The sequence below is a fragment of the Microplitis mediator genome, chromosome 11 (assembly GCF_029852145.1).
Source record: "Microplitis mediator isolate UGA2020A chromosome 11, iyMicMedi2.1, whole genome shotgun sequence".
NCBI lineage: Eukaryota > Metazoa > Arthropoda > Insecta > Hymenoptera > Braconidae > Microplitis > Microplitis mediator.
The window spans coordinates 11,771,596-11,793,679 of NC_079979.1; the positions used below are offsets into that span (position 1 = coordinate 11,771,596).

General features: G+C 31.8%; 1 protein-coding gene and 2 long non-coding RNA genes across 6 annotated transcripts; 2 read left to right on the forward strand and 1 right to left on the reverse strand.

Annotated features, from left to right (window-relative positions):
• Nucleotides 1-5,767: 5,767 nt before the first annotated feature.
• LOC130677180 (uncharacterized) lies at nt 5,768-7,923 on the reverse strand. 3 transcript variants are annotated; one of them, XR_008991552.1, is made up of 5 exons: nt 7,605-7,923; nt 7,165-7,469; nt 7,017-7,044; nt 6,483-6,918; nt 5,768-6,129 (listed from the first exon to the last, which is right to left on the reverse strand). It is a non-coding gene; the product is annotated as an uncharacterized LOC130677180 (long non-coding RNA). The 3 variants fall into 3 exon arrangements; XR_008991551.1 differs by having other exon boundaries at nt 7,017-7,047; XR_008991550.1 differs by having other exon boundaries at nt 7,017-7,469.
• Nucleotides 7,924-11,941: 4,018 nt separating this feature from the next.
• Nucleotides 11,942-18,518, forward strand: LOC130677591 (ATP synthase subunit s, mitochondrial). 2 transcript variants are annotated; one of them, XM_057484426.1, is made up of 4 exons: nt 11,942-12,083; nt 12,456-12,691; nt 13,028-13,190; nt 18,388-18,518. In XM_057484426.1, exons 2-4 carry the CDS (start codon nt 12,622-12,624, stop codon nt 18,494-18,496), a joined length of 342 nt encoding a protein of 113 aa, XP_057340409.1. In that variant the 5' UTR covers nt 11,942-12,083; nt 12,456-12,621; the 3' UTR covers nt 18,497-18,518. The 2 variants fall into 2 exon arrangements, with proteins under 2 accessions (XP_057340409.1, XP_057340408.1); XM_057484425.1 differs by lacking the exon at nt 11,942-12,083 and adding an exon at nt 12,090-12,310.
• A 2,108-nt stretch (nt 18,519-20,626) lies between these two features.
• Nucleotides 20,627-21,505, forward strand: LOC130677579 (uncharacterized). The gene is made up of 2 exons (XR_008991634.1): nt 20,627-21,039; nt 21,394-21,505. It is a non-coding gene; the product is annotated as an uncharacterized LOC130677579 (long non-coding RNA).
• The last annotated feature ends 579 nt before the right edge of the window (nt 21,506-22,084 follow it).

Genomic DNA, 22,084 nt, shown 5'->3' on the forward strand with positions numbered 1-22,084 from the left:
AGTTTAGTAGCTCATCCAGTCTTTCTGCTGGTATTGCTTTTATAAACTCTATTGATATTCCGTCTTCGCCAGCTGCTTTTCCATTCTTCATTTTGCTGAGTGCTTCGTCTAGCTCTGACTTCGTGAACTCAGCGTCAAGTTCCTCATTGCTTATTTTCTCAGCAGGTTCAGCGTTTTCTTCTATATTGCTCCTTCTATGTATATCCGTGTCTGACGATGAGTTTTTGCTGTTTAAGATCTTCTCGAAATGTGCTTTCCACTGCTTCGCGCTGATATTGTCACTAGGAGTACTTCTTTTGTTTCCGCGGAAGTAGTTGACTTTTTTCCACCACTGGGACATGTTTCGCGTTTTATCAAGCTCCTTCCATAGGTCTTCCCTCCATTTTCTCTCTTCTTCATTGCAGATTTCTTTTAGTTTTTTTCTGCTGTTTTTCAGTAACTGTTTGTTTTCCTCGCATTTATTTTTTAAGAACTTTTTGAGGTTCACCCAAGTTTGTTTCTTGGCAGTTCTGCATGCTTCATTGTACCAGGGGTCTGTGCTTCGTGTCTTAGCCGTCTTTCTTTTCTTGTACATGCCGCAGTTTCTCGCCGCTTTCATTAATAGCGCCTTTAGTTGTGGCCATTCTACTGGGTCTTCTTCCAAGTCAAACCACTCCCATTCTTCTCTTATGTAGTCTTCATACTCTTCTTGCTTATCTGCGCGCCACTTTAGCCTTTCTTTACCCGATTCACATTGCTTTTTTGCCTGATCCTGGTCCTGGGCATCTATTATGTCTTCTTTTAGTGTAATTGTTACTGGCAGATGGTCTGATTCTGGCCTGGCCTGAATTTGCAGACTGCTTACTTTGTTTAGTGCCATTGGTCCAAGGCATACTACCAGATCGAGTACTGACGCACACACTTCATCTTTACCTCCAACAAAGGTGACCTCCCCCGTTAAATCTCCATTGACTCGGCCATTTGCCATGTACAGTCCCCATTCTTCACATATCCTCAGCAGCTTCCGACCTTCAGTATTAATAGTTTTGTCTTGTGATCTCCTTATCTCGCCTACATGCTCTTCCCATTCACTGTCACTATATCCAGTTTCTTCGCCGACTCTCGCATTGATATCTCCGATCACATATGTAATCTTGCCAGATTTCACAGCTTCGAATAACTGCTCTTCAAGATCTTTGTGTGCTACTTTAAGTCCAACATTATTGTACATTGTTATTATGTAATACTTATCAGACGTGGCCAGCAGTCCTAGCTTCCACTCTTTGACGCTCCAATTTTTGGACATACCGCTCTTGATGCCAAGAATCTGTCCACCGCTAGCTCTGCCTCTAGTATTCTTTCGCTTTACTGCCGCCTTGAACCACCAGTGATACTTACTATTTAATGATTTTACAGCCTTGTTTTGCGCTTCCTTGGTTACCCATGTCTCCTGTAAGATAATAATGTCAGCAGGTTCTAAAAAGTTCTCTGCATACTTAGCGTTTTTAATTCCTGCGATATTCCATAGTATGATTTTGATCCCTTGTTTACTGCTCTCCATGGCTCCGAAATGGCTGTTGCATTAAGTCGCCATTTAGATCTTCCCATCTCCACCAGGTGCCATTTGCCCACATTCTCATGTAGTTGGTTTTTGCTACTCTTCCTCGCGCGATCTCTTTGTCCACTTCCTGCCTGATCCATGCTTGCACATGGGCTTCTCTTCTAGTATAGTCATCATTTATCCATAAGTTCGATCCTTTCAGTTTGCTTTTCTGCGCCATTATGACTTTCTTCGGGTTGATTGACTCTAGCGTCGTTATCAGTGATTTTTGAATTGTCACAACCTTCTTTACTTTTGTACTGATACCGAACTCTGCATTCAACCAGTTGGACATGTTGTTGCTGTCCTTCCAGTCAGGGTTGAAATCTCCTGTGATGACAATATTGTTTCTTCTTCGACGTCTTTCATCCACCTCTCTCTTGAGCTCTCCAAACTTCATGGCATCTGGCTTTTCTACCATAGACTCAGGTTTACGTTTTCTGCTTCCATCGTCGTTGCTCTTTTGGGTATCTTTTCCGTTATCAGTACTGCCTTGTTGTAGTTTTTTATCTCTTCTATTTTGCGTTTTACCACTCTGCAGCACTTGCTCCGGATCAGGACTTATTCTCGTGTTTTTATGTTTTGTCCGCTGACTAGTTGACGGTACTTTTCGCAGGTAGTCGAGGCTTTGTAGCAACCTATCGGTATCCTGGGCTGTCAAAAACCGAGAAACTACCAATTATGGTGATTTTTGACAAAATCGATAAATTTAAAGCTTCGGGGCACTAAGAACAAAAAATCGCAGCGATTTGAAATTTTCAGGGTTTTTTCAGGACACTTTGAGGTTGAAAAAAAGACGAAGATATCCTTTGTTCATCCGTTATATCCAAAGGTATAGCAAGATTTCCGAATATCCTTAAATTTGTGAATTTTGACCTGTTTTTTACTAAACAATATCGCTTTAAAAAAAATTTTTCTATCAAATGCCACTAATTTTGCCTTATAGAAAATGTTTTCCAGTTTTCAAAACCCTGCTTCCATTCTCTGTACGACCAATACATCCGGAGTTATTGATTATCAAAGCCAAAATGGACTTTTTTGCTTTGATCAATGATAACTCGGCGCCAAATCGTCGTAGAAACTTTTTCAGGCCGTCAAATTAAAGGGCATAAAATTTCCTAGAAAAGTCATACGGTCGGATTATTCAAAAAAATTTATTGACGCCCATAGAGATATTGAAATACCAGCAAAAATTTTGAAAATTTTTTTTTCGTTGGTTTTCTTATGATTACTCCGGAACCGTGCATGATAAAAAAATTTGAGGTTCAAATCTGAAAACTAGAAACTTTAGGCTACAATTTGCTTTTTTTAATTTTCTTATACGATCATTTTTCACCGAGTTGCAGCATGTTGAAAATCACCTAAAAATTTCGGATTTTTTTTTCTATCCCTTAATTTTTGTGACCATTGTATTTCAGACAGAGAGGCCGGATTTTTCATGCAGTAGCTGCCAGAGTTAAACGAAGGGAGCCTACTTGGCCTAGCACTGGGAAACCTATATTGACCCATGCTTGGATCACGATTGGGTACTCCATCCTGGCCATCCCAAACGTTACCCGAGTCTGGGCCAGGACTGGGTTCCCCTGCCTTGACCATTCAATAGCAAACCAGCCTAGGGCGTCCAATGGCAACCCAGACTTGAACCAAGGTAGGATTACCCAAGTTTGGCTATGCCTATGGTTTGTTAAGTAGATCATATAAATGTATCAATTTAACATTAGGTTCGTCCAGTGGCTACCGTACAGACCTAGCAATCAGAAAGATGACAGTTCGCGCCCAGAGCCAAGCAGAATTTTTACCGAGTTTTTTTCACATTTACTTCCCTGGGATAGTTTAAACGTTAATGATCATGGGCTCTACTAGGTTAATAATAATAAAAATTTTTTTTGATTAAATTTATTTGTTTCGTTGGTGTATAAGTCAGGACTGGCAACCAGGCTTGGCACGGTGTTATCATTCCAGACTTCCAACAAGGCTGGAACAAGGCTGGCTTACAAGCTTGGTCCAGAGTTCTACATAGTAGAACCAAGCCTGAGCCAAGCCTGAGCCCGCCATACTTTCCTCTCTGGGTTATCGCATTACGAGGCGTGCAATCAGTAGCCTATACCCATTAACAATTAATTCCGCATCGAATGGTCATGGTCCTATGCCGATATTTTCAGTAGTTTTCTTGTGTTTGGCGAACAAAAAAAAACCTTCATCATATATATTAAATATAGATTATTAAGAGACGAAAAAAATAAGTATTCATATAATACACTGTAAAAAATTCGCGGAGTGAATGCGGATTAAATCCGGAGTGAATGCGGAGTGAATGAATTTTTAATTATTCATTCCCCTCGGAGTGAAATTCACTCCAGAGAGGAGTTTTAAAAATTTTATTAATAAAATATAACTCCACTAAGTAAAATCGAAATAAAAATTCGCATATTACAGTAATGATCAACCGATACGCCCACACACATGCGCACACCCGAAAACACATACGCACACACGCACGCACACATTCGATCACACCCGAACACACACGCACACATCCGAACACATTCGCACGCACACACCCGATCTGACACACGCACACACACACGCGCACTCACGCACGCTGTTTAACAGTTTAATATAAATTAATTTAAATGTTAAAACTCCGGACCGGAGTGAATTCGGAGTGAAATAAAATCCGCATCACTCCAAGATCACTCCGCTAAAAAAAACTCCCAATTCACTCCGCATGCGGAGTGATTTTTTTTAAAACTCCGGAACTCCGAGTGGCGGAGTGAATTCGGATTTAATTTCAATCCGGATTCACTCCGAATTTTTTACAGTGTAATTAAGGAGAAGGGGAAAAATGTAAATTCCGCGCCATACATAGAATAAACGGAGAATGCGCATGCGCGAATTTTATATAAATTATAATATAATTATTAATAAAATATTTAAAACAAATGATACGATGATAAAAATGATGGACCAATACTATGACCTAACGATTAAGAGAAAGAATATGATAAAAAATAACAGTTTAATCATAAATGAGGTGCTAAATAGTAAATTTTTTTTATAGAAAATTAAAAAAATTATTTAAAAAAAAAACAAACGGAGACTTAACGATTAAGGTCATTTTTGTTCCGAAATTCTTAAAATGAGGTGCTAAAATTGTGTAGGTACACTTTCAATATAATTGCTCAGCAAGTTCTGCAGTGAAACATTTTTGGCTAACTTAAGGCTGGGCCGCACCTAACGAAGTCCTGAATTTAAGAATTCTAATTACTCTTTGAATATTTATGGGACTCGGATGATGAAAATCTTCCGAGGAAGTTCGTCTTCGACTTTTGGTCGGAAGCTAAGAAAATTGCTGTCATGATAATTATTTAATAAATAATTAGAATTATTAAATTCAGGACTTCGTTAGGTGCGGCCCAGCCTTAACGACAAGTTTCTGGTAAGCCGCGGCTGGAAAACACTTGCGGGCAAGTTGTTGCAAATCTACTGCCGTCATCTAAATGTAATTTAACGGAAGAACTTGCCGTCAATTTGAAGTGAAACTTTCAATCAACTTAACATCATTGTCTGACAGTAATACTTGTAGTCAAATTGAATTCAAGTTAGAGACAATTTACTGTCAACTTAGAGGTAACTGCTTGCTCTCCAACACTTTCCTTTAAGGCTGGGCCGCACCTAACGAAGTCCTGAATTTAATAATTCTAATTACTTTTTGAATATTTATGGGACTCGGATGATGAAAATCTTCCGAGGAAGTTCGTCTTCGGCTTTTAGTCGGAAGCTAAGAAAATTGCTGTTATGATAATTATTTAATAAATAATTAGAATTCTTAAATTCAGGACTTCGTTAGGTGCGGCCCAGCCTTAAGTTGGCTTTAGAATACAGCAGTAGCTTGAAGTTAACTTATGGATAAGGTGGCTATCAGAGTAATTATCACTCTGGAATGCTACAGATTTCTATTGAGAATCTTAGAATGGGCGTGACCGGCGTGACTTAGATATTAGTCATCTGGTGGTCAAGAAATAAACTACTCAAAGTAGGCTGCTTTGAATGTTTACTATATCAAATCAACTGGCTTATTTATGTTTTGATAATTTATTGAAATTATTATGTGTTAAAGATTATTATAGTAAATAATGCGTGTTTCAATTCATCACATTTGTCAATTTGTTAGTGGAAAACCTCAAGGTAAAAATTTTATCGGCGATAAAAATATAATAAATCACGGACACTTGTTGAACTTTGGTAAGGTTAGCGAGGACAATAATTGTTTAAAAATTATTACTTTTTGTCTTTAAGAGGCACACCTAGTGTGACGGCCTAAAAGAAAGTGATTTTTGGGAATTTTTATTAAAAAAACTACTTTATTAATTGTTTCAAAATTTTAGGAGTATAGTTATACATGTTTTAAGAATATACAGCGAAATTTTTGAAGAAAAAAATTAGATATTTTTTAAGTTATGCACGATCTCCGACGGGGCGAAAAAAAAGGTCCTCCGCTGCTGCAGTATACTGCATTACGTAATTCCGGCCTTCTCCGTGGATGAAATCTAAAAAAAAAAATTTCTCGTTAAACTAAAAAATATTGTCCGTACAATGACCTACGATAAAAAAAAATCAAAAATTGACAAAATGACGGCGTTTAAAGAAAAAGGCGAATTTCACCCAAAATTTTGGTCGTTTTTGGCCTGTCAAAATTCGATTTTTGATCAGATCAAAAGATCTGTATGAAGATTGTATGAAGAACTATATACAGAACATGTAAAAAAAATTCGGTAGTGATCGGATCATTTGTTTTTGAGTAATCACTGCAGCAAATTCGGAAAATGCTGTTTCGAGAACAACGCGTTTAAAGATAAAATGATCATTTTCACTGTTATAAATGGTTTAAAATCATACTTACAGCTAATCTGCTATTCCAGGTTTTACACACCAATAAATTACTAATTATACTGAAAACTGATATAAATTGTAAAATACAATATTCATGAGATGGGTCAATCACAACATTATTGTCATTATTATACGTATACGTAATTGTCTCAATATTTCTATCTGTCGAGCGGCTGCACTTTAAATGGCTATAACTCAAAAACTATTTGAGATATCAATTTGAAATTTTAATATGTTATTTTTAAAAATGTAATCTACCGAAATATGAAAAAAAAAAAAAACAAATCGATTTTTTTGAAATTTCACACTAGGTGTGCCCCTTAATCATCAAGTATTCAAGATGATCCGGATAAAATAAATGCTGAAGTTCTTAAAGGTGGAAGAATCGTGGATATTTTTTCTTGTTAAGTTGGTTTGATGGTACATGTAAGTGCGTGGTAGCAAAACTATTTTATTTATACACTCATTGTCATTAATGCCTGGTCCCCTGCATGGCTAAGATTCTGTAGTCTGGGGGACCAGGCATTAATGACAACGAGTGTACCAGCAAACATCAAAACGGTCGAATTTTTCTTCTTGATCCAATTTATTTTTCAGTCACAACAATTTCAATTTTTTGAGGAACATGAAAAAAAGAACACTGTCATTTTTAGAAACACGACTTTTACAGCCATACAAACAATATATGTTACTTTTATTTGTTGTTGATGGAAATCACATGTTTATAAATTGGAAATTTTTTTTAAATTAAACGAAAATAATTTTTTAATTCATAAAAACTCAATAATTTAAGTATTTACTATTTATATCAGCTGATAGACGTCTAGACACATGTAAACATTCATGATTTAGCCTACTTTGAGCAGTTTTAACTTTAGCCATCAGTTGGCGTATCAAAATTCTAAGGTTCCCAATAAATATTGTCATATCCAGGGTTGCCAGATTGGGCGATTTATCGCAAATTGGGCGATTTTTATTTTTCAGTATTGGCAACAACCTACAAGTATACAAAAATATCCCGACAAATTAATTTTTTACATGACAGCGATTTATTCAAATGTGATTTATATAAAATTAGCATTGATGGTTAATTTCGTATTGTTACGTAACAATTTCTCATCTAGTGATTTACCTCTGTGGTTAATCTCTACTGTTTTCAATGTATGATGTTCCATTTTTGTTCTGTTCTTAAATATTTGTAATATTTTATTTTAAATTCCAAAAATATTATTAAATTGCAAAGTTTTTTTGTTTAAAATGAAATGTATGACAATGGTTGTTACTTTGAAAACTAAATAACTAATAAAAGATTCAATAACATAAAAAAAAATAACCTAAGCGTTGATTATTGTTTAAGCAATAATAACATGATCATTTTTGTAGTTTTTGTAGAACAGACAACTACACTGTAAAAAAAGATTCCTGACGTCAAACCATATTCGTTTGGCTCAAGTACTCCGTGCGTTTGGATCGTTTGGATACAGCCAAGCGCGTCAAGCGATTGAGCCTACCGCCCTCTACGTTTGATAGTATATTTTGCTTCAACTGAGAGTTTCTTGAGGGAAAGTACCAAGTCGTTTGAGCTAACTCTATAGTATTTGATATAACTCAATAACTTTTTTCATTTAAAAAAAAATAGAAATTAGTTCAAGTCATTGAAACTTTTGATAGAATAATGATTTTTGTTTTATATAAAATAATTAAAAATTTCACTCAAAGTAAATTGTAAGGTGATTGAAAGTATGAATTTTCAGTTAAATCAAAATTTTATTAAAGCAAATGAATTTTAGTGTTGAAAGTAATGTTTTTGTAGGTCCGTTGAAACTGTTCTTGCAATTGATTCAATAAAAAATCAAATTGTTTCAAATTGCTGTATTGCATTGATCCAAAAAAACAGTAATCTGCATCAAGAGAATATTGCCTTCAATTATTTCATCAATAATTAATTTTAAAAAAAAATTTTTTTTCTTACGTATTTTTTTATTTTGATTTTATTTTTGTTATTATTATTATTACTATTAGTATTATTATTATTTTTTTTTTATTAAGTATTGGGACAATTTCATTATAGTATTTTTATAATTATATTATATACATTACACTTCACCAATAATTCTGACATACTCAGTTTTTAGTGAAAAATTAAATAATCGTAGAATTGGTATCCGGAGGAATCGAACCCCCAGCACCTTACGCGCGAGAGTCAGGCGCTTTACCGCTACGGTACGGGACCAGTAGAAAAGTTTTAGTTTAGTTGTGCTTCTAGTACTTTGTTCTCATATTGAATGGATATATACAGTCAATTGCTTATACATTGATCTAAACGTGATAAATATGTGACTCTTTTAATAAATAAATTTTTTTATTTAACCGATAATATAAAGATTTTCATTCAAATATAGTTCGATATTTTGTAACGAATACATTTATATTCTTGTCGAATATTTTTCAGTTTTAATGTGAGTGCGTCAAATTATTCCTACAACCTCGTCGGATTCTCTCCCCAAGAAACTCGTCGGTTGACACGACACGTTCGGTATTATAGGAAACTACTTTTGTTTTATTGAAACATGTGAAGTCAAACTAAATGTTTCAAGAGCTTCAGTTAAATTTCTTAAAATTGAAAAGTTTGCTTCAACAAGTTTCTATTTTTAAATCAAGAACATCGAAACTTTAATTAAAATATATTTTACTATTCGTTCAAATGTTAATTTAATTACGGTCAAACTTTAAAACTTTAACATGAACGTTTAATCAATTTCTCACAATCGAGTAGAGATTTTCATTCAATAAAAACGATTTTCTTGAGACAAACTAGTTTTCGTTGGTTCAAACGAATTTGGTTTCACTGAAAAGGAAATTTGTCAACCTCTTAGGGAGTTTGATTTCAGTACCTTATTTTTTACAGTGTACTACAACAGCAGAAAAAATAAAATAGTATCACAATTTTTAGGACTCATTTTCGTCATCGAAACTACTGCAGTTGTATTATTTGATCATCTTAAAACGTTTTTGATAAATATTGGACTTGACATCAAAAATTGTTTTGCGATTGCCACTGATGGTGGTTCAAATTTATGTGGATGCAACCACTCTCTCTATACACTCATGAAAAAAGAGAATGAAAAATTAATTTTAGTTAAATGTGTATGCCACTCATTACATTTAGCTTGTTCATATGCCTCTTCTAAACTTCCCTCTAACGTAGATTATATGCTCCGAGAATGTTACAATTGGTTCAAAAGATCTGCTATCAAAAGAAATGAGTATTTAAAAATTTATAAGTTGATGAATGATGGCAATGAACCTTTAAAGCTGATACAGCTTTCAACTACAAGGTGGTTAGCTAGAAGTAGTGCAGTCAAACGACTTCTCGACCAATGGGATGTAATTAAGCTACAATTCCAATTGCTAAATAGAGGCAAGGATTATCAACCAACGGTAGGACTTGATGCTATTAATTATCCCAATATTGAGGATAATTCTCAAATTGATGACAATTATGAAAGTACTCAACATTTTACACAAGACCCCTCTGATAATTCTTATCAACTTAAAGATGATCAAGATCGTTACGTCGTACGCGAACTTGGAAAAATGTTTGAAGATCCGGCCAATTATTTATATTTTACTTTTCTGAACCCAATTTTGACGGAGTTTGAAGAACTAAACGTCAAATTCCAGAAAGATTATTCTGACTATGCTTACTTATTAAGTGAATTAGAGGAATTTGCATTGGGTTTATACGGAAGAGTTCTATACCCATCCCATGTCAAACTTGAGGTTAATTTTTCTTTCAATTCGATTTACCTTCCTATTGATAAAGTAGACTTTGGCTTTAAATTCACAAATCTAGCGGATGAATATAAAAAGAAAAAAATTATATCTTTAGACAGCTTGCATAATGTTAAGTTAAGATGCCATGAATCTTTAGTTAAAGCATGTACAGAAGTGTCTAAACGTATTTCTAGTAACACTGAGATACTGCGTAAAGCCAAGAATCTATCTCCTTCTATTTGTACAACTTTAAATCGTCCACCGTTTAAAGATTTACCTTTGGAATTAGCTGATCCGGACGACATTCCTCAAATTGAACGCCAATGGCGCAAATTAATAAATGTTGACTTCACCCAAATATTTTCTGGGAATATTCCTAACAGAGGAGATGTATTTTGGGCAAAATTGATAACGATTAAAAATTCTTCTGGAGAATTAGCTTTTGAAGAAATTTCAAGATTTGCATTAACTGTTTATAGTTTCCCAATTAGTAATGCAACCGTAGAACGGGTATTTTCACGAGTCACTTCGATAAAAACAAAAACTAGAAGTCGAATGGGATTAGAGTTATTATCATCTCTTATTCGCATTAAAATGCTATTAGAAGAAGACGGAAAATGTTGCTTAAATTTTGAGCCAAATGCTGATATGTTGCAATATAACTCAAGTATTTATAATAAATATCAAACCTGTGATGAAGAAGATGATATACTCTGTACTGATTTTTAAGTATTATACTCCAATTTAATACTAATGATCTCTTTTATGGCTGTTAGATAATGTGATTTTAATTTACGTTAGATAGATTATTAAACATAGTTATTTACGAATTCATTTTATTTATGACTGAATATTTGTATAAAAATATAAAAAAATCAATAGTATTTTTTATAATATAGCATTGATATCAAAGTTAAAAATAGTAACTAATAATAACAAATTAATATTTAAGATTTTAAATAAAAGCAAAACATGTGATCATTTGAATTATAAAAATTCTGTATTTTTAAGTATCGTACTCAAATTATATACTAATTATCTCCTGTATGGGTGTTAGACATTGTAATCTCAAATTAATTTAAATAATTTATTAAACATAGTCATTTAAGAAATTATTTTATTTATGACTGAATATTTGGATGAAAATACAAAAAAGTAAATAGTATTTTGTATATTATAGCATTAATATTAAAATTAAAAATGATTATAACTAATAATAACAAATAAATAGTTAATATTTAAGATTTTAAATAAAAACAATAAATGTGCTTAATTGATTTATAAAAAAAAATTCTGCATAAAAATATACTGTTTTTTATTTTTTTGTTATAAAAACCAATTTGTGACTTTTGAATCATCAATAAACATAAATAGTAAATTTATTTTGGAGTATATCGAATGTTTTCTATAAGTGCTTTATAAGTTTCTATGAAAAATTTAAAAATTCTAGTTAAAAAAATAAAACAAATAATTTTTATTGAAAAATTCATTTTAAATTACGCGGTAAATTTAAGTATACTTTCATGGATAGACTAAGAATGCAACTACCAATAAAATACTTTTCAACTTATGATTGGGCGACATGTTAGAATATTTTGCGATTTTTGAGTATAGATGGTGCGACTTGGATGAAAATTTTCTGGCAACCCTGGTCATATCATTCATCATTCTATTCACTATCCGTTCGTTGTAACCAGTGCTGCCAGATCGTGGGATATTTTTACCCCTTCCCGCGGTGAAATAGCATGGAGTGTAATGGCAGGAGGGGGTAAAAATATCCCACGATCTGGCTGCACTGATTGTAACCTTTTAAAAAACTATTCATTTTGTTACGGTACAGATTCACTTACTTTTTCCATAAATAGGCGTCGAATTTTGAGTTGTTTATAGCTATTCACTTATTGCATTCAAATACATTTTTTTAACTATAACAGTGAATTACTAAATAAATAAGTGAAGATACGAGTAAAAAAAAATGATTCTAAATTTAAATTCATTCCATAAAATAAATTTACTACCAAAACGTTTTTTTTTTCGATGGTTAATTCCTGTTTTCAATAAGTAATTGATTTATGATATAATACTGAATTATAATTAACGCATAAATTATTTAAAAAATCTTTGTATAAACAATAAAATAATATTTCTGTTCAAACTATTATTAATATTTTTCATGTATTTATCTGTAAATAAATATTTTACTCAGTGTATCAAAAAAAAGAATAGAAGAATTGGGCTCTGATTTAGCGTGTGCTGAGTGGTTGATAAGAAATGGCGCTGCTGTAAAATGGAAAAAAATTTCCAATAATACTGATCAAATTGATAACAATTACTCAAATAATTATGACAAATTACCATCGACATCTAGTGGAATGAAATATGTTATCTATGGTATTGATGCAACTGATTCAGCAATAAGTCATGAGGGATTTCCTCATTTTGGTATACAATACTATTCATTAATTATTACTTACGAATAATAGCGATCATCTATAACTAACGGATTTAGAACTCATAAAAATAAAAAATACTTATCTATACATCAAAACATATTTTAAACATGAATGAAAAGTCGAGAAAAACATTTTATTTTTCTACCTTGGATTAATGCATTTCAAAAATATTCTCAATTGAGTACATTTATTACAAAAAAAAAAAAATTTTTTTTGATTACACTAATATATTATTTATTTTTTATTTTTATTACAACTACTAAAAAATTTATTTGTATAATTGATATTTTGCAAATGATTGATAATTATTGTATTTTTTTTTCAGATGGTTGTAAACATATAGCTGAAATGAAATTAATTAATTGTCTTTATATTGGTAACCAAGCATTGAACTATTTAAATTTATTAAAAGATTCATTAGAATACTTAGAAATTAAAAATTGTGGTTTGATAACTGATGAAGGACTTGGCCATTTAACTCAATTAACGTAAATAATCATTAAATCTTTTATTTTATTGTAAATATGAAACTTAATACGGTTTTTTTTTCAAGTTACGCCTTATTAAAAGAAATGATTAGAAAAAAAAAATTTTAAACACTTTTTAATGCTTTTGAATACTTTTTAATTGCTCTTCTTATGGGAGTTTAACACTGCAAATCGTTTCTTTTAATCAAGGACTGCCTCCCAATAATCGTTAAAAAAAATTTGTAATTTTTTTGCTTCCGGAATCTTCATGAGTATATATACTTATGTATTCGACTGTGTCAAAAAAATCGAGTAATATTTCTATTTAAGTAGGGTAAGAGCACCAGTACCCAGCCCCTAACCAGTAGCCAGCCGGTCATATACTTTGACATTGGCTCAAAATGTATATAGATATAATTTAACATGAGGTGGCTGGCTACTGGTTTGGGGCTGGGTACTGGTGCTCTTCCCCTATATCAAAAATATTATTTAGGATGACAAAAAAACATTATTGTGAAAATTTGAGCACTTGATATTAATAGGAAGAGGTTTATCGTCTCATTTTTTTTTTTTTTTTTTTTTACTAATTGGGTCTCTGTCTCATAACTCCCAAGCCATCGAGATAAACGAAATCGGCTTAAATGCATTTCTTGAAGGAAATTAAAAACTCTACAAAAAAGTTCTGATAGAAATTTTTCGTCAGATGAACCGTTTCCTTAGAATCATGCCTTGAACATTGGTATGGTTTTACAATTTGATTTTTCAACTTTAGAACTTTGTAATTCATGTAAAAATCACTACTCGGAAAAAACCAATAAATATCCTTAAAGAAAACGAAATGCTCTACAAAAAAAAAGTCTCTTAACAGTTTTGACTAACTTCACTCTTTCAGAAGTTATTCAAAGTTAAAGTTTGAGTCAAAACGACTTCAATATAGAGTAAGATCACGTCAAGTGGACCCCTCATTTTTCACTTGATCATGAAAATTAAGTCTATGTATTTTTAACTTCCCGCTAAGAAAATTGAAAATTTTCAAAAATTCGGGAAGTTATTGGTTTTGGTCCGATTTGCAAAAACCGAATTTTTATCAGATTTTGACGTTTTGAGGTTCTAGGAAGCTATCCTCACTAATTTCACGATGATGTCCGAGTGTATGTATGTGTGTACGTACGTACGTATGTATGTAAATATTCATAACTCTCGAACGGATAAACCGATTTTGATCTTTGAGGTGTCATTCGACGCGGCTTGTTAACGTCTTAAAGCTGTAAAAATTTGAGCTTAATCGGTAGGGTGCGTTCGGAGATATTTCAAAAATAAAACTTTTTCAAAAATGTTTTATTTGGATAACTTTTAATTTGCTCGATGGATTGATTCCAAAATCTAATCAGCTCTAAAACTTTATAAACCGCGTCGAATGCCAGCTCAACCATCAAAATCGGTTCATTCGTTCAAGAGAAACCGTTGTCGAAAGAATTAAAAAAAAATTTTTTTTTTATTTTTTCTGAAATATCTCAAAAACGACTCAATAAATCGAATTCAAAATTTGATCAGCTTTAGAACTTGATAACACACATCGTTTGCTACTTCAACCGTCTTAATCGGTCAATTCGTTTACGAAATATCGAGCTTTTTGAGCTCGAAAACAGTGGGAAGTTTTGGGGCTGGCCCGCTGGGTCAACTGATAGACAGATTTTTTCTTATGTAGTCACTATGAAAAATTAATCCCTCAAACGATTTTTCAAAATTTTCATTTTATCAACAATTTTTTTTACTATAAAAACTTTGAGTATTTTTACTTAAAAAATAGATTCCAAAACAACCGTTAAAGATAAATTAATTAAATTTTCAGGATTTATTGTGAAATATCTATATTCAATAAAAATGTTAATAGCTCAAAATTTTCTGTTTATTATCCTATTGTTAATTAACTTTTAAGTAAACAAATAAAAATTTCATTGATTTCTCGGTCAAAAAATTAAGCTTTTTTTCATGAGATACATGTGTTATTTATTAAATTTTCAGATTTCGAAAGAAAATTTTACTGCTCGCGATCCCTGATTAAAAATATTGATTGAAAACAATTGAGAAGCGGTCGCTCCATGCAAACTGTATATCTATATATACAAACAAAAAAATTGAAATCAATTGAAATTATTGAAAAGAATTCGAATTTCATCACGTTTAATTCTTTTCAATCAATATATTTAAACAGGGATTAGTTTAAACAATATGAATTTATTTATCACCGCGCGCCGGCCGCTGAGCGCTCTCAATACAGTGCGCGGCCGAGCGTCTCTGGCTCTATTGCAGCTTTGGTCAGTCATAATTGAAAGTAACATTTAAAAATATTATAACTAAACAAATCTTTTTTTTTTACACAATATCATGAATAATAGAATAAACAATTTTTTATTATTAAACTGAAACAGGGAAAACTAACTAATAATTAAGTTTAATTATTAGTTAGCTTTCCCTGATTATTGTTTAATAAATAATTAATGTATTAATAATTACTTAATAATTTATAAATTATAATTTAATAATAATTATTATTTATTAATTATTAAGTTTAATTATTAGTTAGTTTTCCCTCTTTCAGTTTAATAATAAAAAATTATTTTATTCTATTATTCACGATATTGTTTAAAAAAAAAAAATATGTTTGGTTATAATATTTTTAAATGTTACTTTCAATTATGACTGACCAAAGCTGCAATAGAGCTTCAGACGCTCTGCCGCGCACTGTATTTTGAGAGCGCTTAGCGGCCGGCGCGCAGTGGTAAATAAATTCATATTGTTTAAACTAATCGCGAGCAGTGAAATTTTCTTTCGGGATCTGAAAATTTAATAAATAACGCATGTATCTCATGAAAAAAAATCGGTCTGTCAGTTGACCCTGCGGGCCAGCCCCAAAACTTCCCGCTGTTTTCGAGCTCGCTGAGCTCGAAAACATTATTGTGAATATATTTTCGAGCTCTTCGAGCTCGCAAATACTTTTGTATGCCATTGTTTTGTAAAAAACCATTTTTTAGCATTTCTTTCTTCCACGATATCTCGCGAACGAATTAACCAATTTTGATGGTTGAGGTGGCAATCGACGCGTTTTATCAAGTTCTAAAGCTGGTCGAATTTTGAAATTGATTTATTCAGCCGTTTTTGAGAAATTTCAAAAAAACCAAGGAAAAAATTTTTTTTGAATTCTTTCGTCAACGGTTTCTCTTGAACGAATGAACCGATTTTGATGGTTGAGGTGGCATTCGACGCGGCTTATAGAGTTTTAGAGCTGATTAGATTTTGGAATAAATCCATCGAGCAAATTAAAAGTTATCCAAATAAAACATTTTCGAAAAAATTTTATTTTTGAAATATCTCTGAACGCACCCTACCGATTAAGTTCAAATTTTTACGGCTTCAAGACATTAACAAGCCGCGTCGAATGACACCTCAACGATCAAAATCGGTTCATCCGTTCAAGAGTTATGAATATTTACATACATACATACGTACGTACGTACGTACGTACACACATACATACACTCGGACATCATCGTGAAATTAGTCAGGATAGCTTCCTAGGACCTCGAAACGTCGACATCTGATGGAAATTCGATTTTCGTAAATCGGACCGAAACCAATAACTTCCCGAATTTTTGAAAATTTACAATTTTCTTAGCGGGAAGTTAAAAAACTTCATTTTTTTGACCGAGAAATCAATGAAATTTTCATGTGTTTACTTAAAAGTTCATTAACAATAGGATAATAAACAAAAAATTTTAAGCTATTAACATTTTTATAAAATATAGATATTTGACAACAAATCCTGAAAATTTAATTAATTTATCTTTAACGGTTGTTTTGGAATCTATTTTTAAATTAAAAATACTCAAAATTTTCATTGTAAAAAAAATTGTTAAAATGAAAATTTTGAAAAATCGTTTGAAGGATTAATTTTTCATAGTGACTACATAAGAAAAAAATCGGTCTGTCAGATGACCCTGCGGGCCAGCCCCAAAACTTCCCGCTGTTTTCGAGCTCGTTGAGCTCGAAAACATTATTGTGAATACATTTTCGAGCTCTTCGAGCTCGCAAATACTTTTGTATGCCATTGTTTTGTAAAAAACCATTTTTTAGCATTTCTTTCTCCCACGATATCTCGCAAACGAATTAACCGATTTTGATGGTTGAGGCGGCAATCGACGTGTTTTATCAAGTTCTAAAGCTGATCAAATTTTGAAATCGATTTATCGAGTCGTTTTTGAGAAATTTCGAAAAAACCAAAAAAAAATTTTTTTTTGAATTCTTTCGTCAACGGTTTCTCTTGAACGAATGAACCGATTTTGATGGTTGAGGTGGCATTCGACGCGGCTTATAGAGTTTTAGAGCTGATTAGATTTTGGAATAAATCCATCGAGTAAATTAAAAGTTATCCAAATAAAACATTTTCGAAAAAATTTTATTTTTGAAATATCTCTGAACGCACCCTACCGATTAAGTTCAAATTTTTACGGCTTCAAGACATTAACAAGCCGCGTCGAATGACACCTCAACGATCAAAATCGGTTCATCCGTTCAAGAGTTATGAATATTTACATACATACATACGTACGTACGTACGTACGTACACACATACATACACTCGGACATCATCGTAAAATTAGTCAGGATAGCTTCCTAGGACCTCGAAACGTCGACATCTGATGGAAATTCGATTTTCGTAAATCGGACCGAAACTAATAACTTCCCGAATTTTTGAAAATTTACAATTTTCTTAGCGGGAAGTTAAAAATACATAGACTTAATTTTCATGATCAAGTGGAAAATGGGGGTCCACTTGACGTGATCTTACTCTATACTTATTTTTACTGTTTTTATTCTTTTCTGCCGCATTAAAATTGTTGAAATTTTTAATATATTTCTTAAGAAATCCACCTTCCATTCTAGCTACTAGATAGCGTTTTTAATTTACCCGAGAAAAAAAAATGGCATATAATCTACATGCAGGGTTCATATCAGATAATACAAGAAAATTGGCCCTATACAATCTTATGTGATTATATGTTATTATATATGCTCATATATTGTCTTGTATGTTCATATATTGTTTAGTATAATCATATATAATTTCATCATAATATATATGATCATATTTTTTTCCGACTTAGGATGGTTAAATTATAGGTTATTAGTTGTGATTAATTCATAATTTTTGTTTCAGAAATTTAAAAACTCTAGAGCTCGCAAATTTACCAGCAATTAAAAATAAAAATTTCATGAAGAAAACACTCGATAATGAATTAAAAAATTGTAAAATTATTTATGAATGATAATAAATCCTTTTTATTTGAATTCCCTTTTTAATTATTGAAATTATCAATGAAACATAAATTTAGATTTGAGTTTTTAACACATTCGTCTTGACTAAGCAAGTTGTATGTTCAACTATTAAATTATACTAACTCTGAATATTTTGGTTTTTTATAAAATATCCCAGTGAACACGGCTACGTAACGGAGACGTCACATCAGGAGACACGGTCCCTAGTGGCAATATTGATCAATTCTGGAGCAAATCTTGAGCAAGTCAAAGAGAATACAGCGAAATATTATATCTGTATATTTTGTGATTTCAAGATCTTGTCTAAGATAGCTACTGGGGGTAGTGTCTCGCGTCAAGTACACGTTCAAACACATGTATATGTGTGAAGTGCCATAGCGCGAGCCTACCATGTCTCTTTACCGTAGACCGAACGGTATTGAGCTCCAATTTTTAAAAACTTGAAAAAAAAAAAAAAAAATTTCTAAAAAATCCTTTTTCAGTCGAAAGATGATTGTTCGTCTTAAAATTATGAAAGTTTACCCATTTTAGTCATGGGAAGTAATTCCACAATTGCCAGAGAATGAAAAGATGTAAGAAATGTCACGATCCAGTAAATATTGAAATTTTTCTACAGCGATGATTAATTTTTTCGCCACCAGCGGTGCTTCAGTCTGTATTTTTTACTATATTTCATTGAGTTGTATGAACATTTTATAAAAATTAAAACTATCGATAGTTAAATTATTAATATCAGGATACGACTAACCAATCGATTGCAACAACGTTTTAGATATTAATGCTATCATAAATAAATCCGTGTTGATATCTAAGATGAATTTTATTTATTTGACATCAGAGTTTACTTGTAATTTCCTTGTGTTCCGATTTTGCATATATACCACTCAAAAAAACTTTATAACTTACTTAGTTTTATTTGTGATTGCAAATTGTCATAAATAAAAAAAAATTTGAATACAATTTCAATCAAACTGATATCAATTTTTTGGTCAATTAGTATTCTTCAACTGATAATAGATTTCCATCAGTTAAGTTAAGAGTTTTGATTAAATTTATTGCTACGTCCCAGCCTGCTCGTCAGCTGGCTCTGCCAATTTTAAATCTTAAATAATAAGAGACCGACCTGAGACCTATCAAATCGATATATTTATATAATTGTATTATTAATAATAATAATTAAATAACACGAACCAGCAAGGACTTCAACAATGTCCAATCCCGGATTTGTCTCTTCTCAGCTCTTATATTGCCCATTTTAGAATATGGAACAGTAATATGGTCTCAATTCACAGAAACCTCAATCAACAGGGTTGAAAGGGTTCAACACAAGTTTTGTAAATCCTTACTATTCTCCAATCCTAGAATGAGTTTAGGATCAACAACGGATGATGATCGAAGAGAATATGGGATTAATAGGCTTATCGAGCGACGGAAGGTTGCAGATATGATCTTTTTCTATAAGATCTTCAATGATCTTATTGATGCACCGGACATCTATAACGCTTTCAAAATTATCACGAACGATCGAAAGCTCAGGCATAACCGCCTGTTGAAAACCACGAACTCAAATCGAAACTAGGTGATAAATGGACCAAATAACAGGATATCCAACTTGGTGAACTCCCTGCATGACTCAGTGGACTTTTTTGGTGGATCCTTCCAGGCTTTTCGCTCCAAGCTCAAGAAAAATATCTTGAAATATCACTAACAATTGCTACTAATTCTTACTAATCAATTGCACTTGATTCTCACTAGTCAAATATTTGTACAATTTTCGAGCTAAAACTTGTAAATTCAATAAATTTTGAATTTATATTTTATAAATTTAAATTCAAGAACGTGTAAATTGATGTATATTGCCGATTGGCGTTTATATATATATAGTTATATATATATATATATATATATATATATATATATATATATATATATATATATATATATATATATTAGACTGGGCCAAAAAAAATTGACTATTTTTTTTTTTCATAGCTATATCGAAAAGATTATTCAGAATGACAAAAAAAAAATTTCATGAAAGTTTGAGCCCTTAATATTAATTTAAAGAGGTCTATCATTTTTAATTTTAATTCATAATTTGATGTTTTACGTCAGAACTGCTAAAACATTGGAGTAAAAAAAATTCATTACCACTTATTCTGATGTAAAATTAAATTCCCTACAAAAAAGGTCTGATTAAAAATTTTTGTCAGACAAGCCGTTTCCGATTAATTAAGGGGTCTACCCTCTTTAGAATTTTGAAAAAATCGAATTTTTTTTTTTTGTATTTTTTGAAAGTATACATATTTAAAAGTATCATACTGAAAATTTATAAAGATCCGAGCAGTCTAACTGTACTTTTGGACGACGTTTTCGGAGCGGTACGGCCTACCTGCCTTTGTATTCATTAGCAGCTGCAACCTTTTTCAGGTATACTGACAAATGTATAATATTATAATATACTTTCGGATGAAAATGTGCACTATGAAGAAGATGAAGGCATAATGTATGGTGCAGGCATCGCTGATTAGACGTAAGTAAGATTTTTTCACGATTTTTCGTTACAGAAAACTTTTAACGCGTTTTTCTCGGAATGACGTTTTTGGACGGCTTGTTGATAAAATCTCCGAAACTATTCAACCGAACCTTACCAAAATTTAACCACATGTTCTTGATGACTATAGCTATGGCGCATATCATACGATTTTTGAAATTTTGAGTTTAACTATTTAATTTTGGCAAAGAACGACGGAAAAAACGTGATTTTTCGTACTTTTTCGAAAAATGGCTGCCATTTTGTCATTTTTGAAAAAAAAAAAAATCGTATGATATGCGCTATAGCCATTTACTTACTGAATCTAAAACTATTTTTTTTTTTTTTTTTCAGATCATCCATTCCAGATATTTCATCAACAGCGCACACTCATCTTTTTTTTTGGACCAGTCTTCTCCCTCATTTTTATGTATAAAAACTGATTAAAATAAATATAAAAAAAATTTTCTTGTGTAATCAAATAGTGTATTTTTTAGGCCTAACACTTTTTATGTCCATATTTATGACGTATACCGGTCAAAAAAATTCGTGAAAATAGCCTTATCTTTGCCCGTCTAAAGAGGGTAGACCCCTTAAGCTTAATAAATTCATATATTCTTTCGATTTAACATTTTTACTTTTGAATTTTGTAACTGACGAATCAAGAAATATCTAAAAAAGATCATGACAGATTCTTAAAGGAAATTTAATGCTCGACAAAAAAGGCCTCTTAACATTTTTTGCTAAATTCACTCCTTCGAAAGTTATTCAAGGTTGAATTTGAGTCAAAACGATGTCAATAACGTAAATAACTTTCAAAGGAGTGAATTTAGCAAAATATGTTAAGAGGCCTTTTTAGTAGAGCCTTAAATTTCCTTCGAAAATCTGTCATGTTCTTTATTAGATATTTATTGATTCATCAGTTACAAAATTCAAAAGTAAAAATGTTAAATCGAAAAAATATATCAATTTATTAAGCTTAATTAATCGGAACCGGCTTGTCTGACGAAAATTTTCAATCAGACCTTTTTTGTAGGGAATTTAA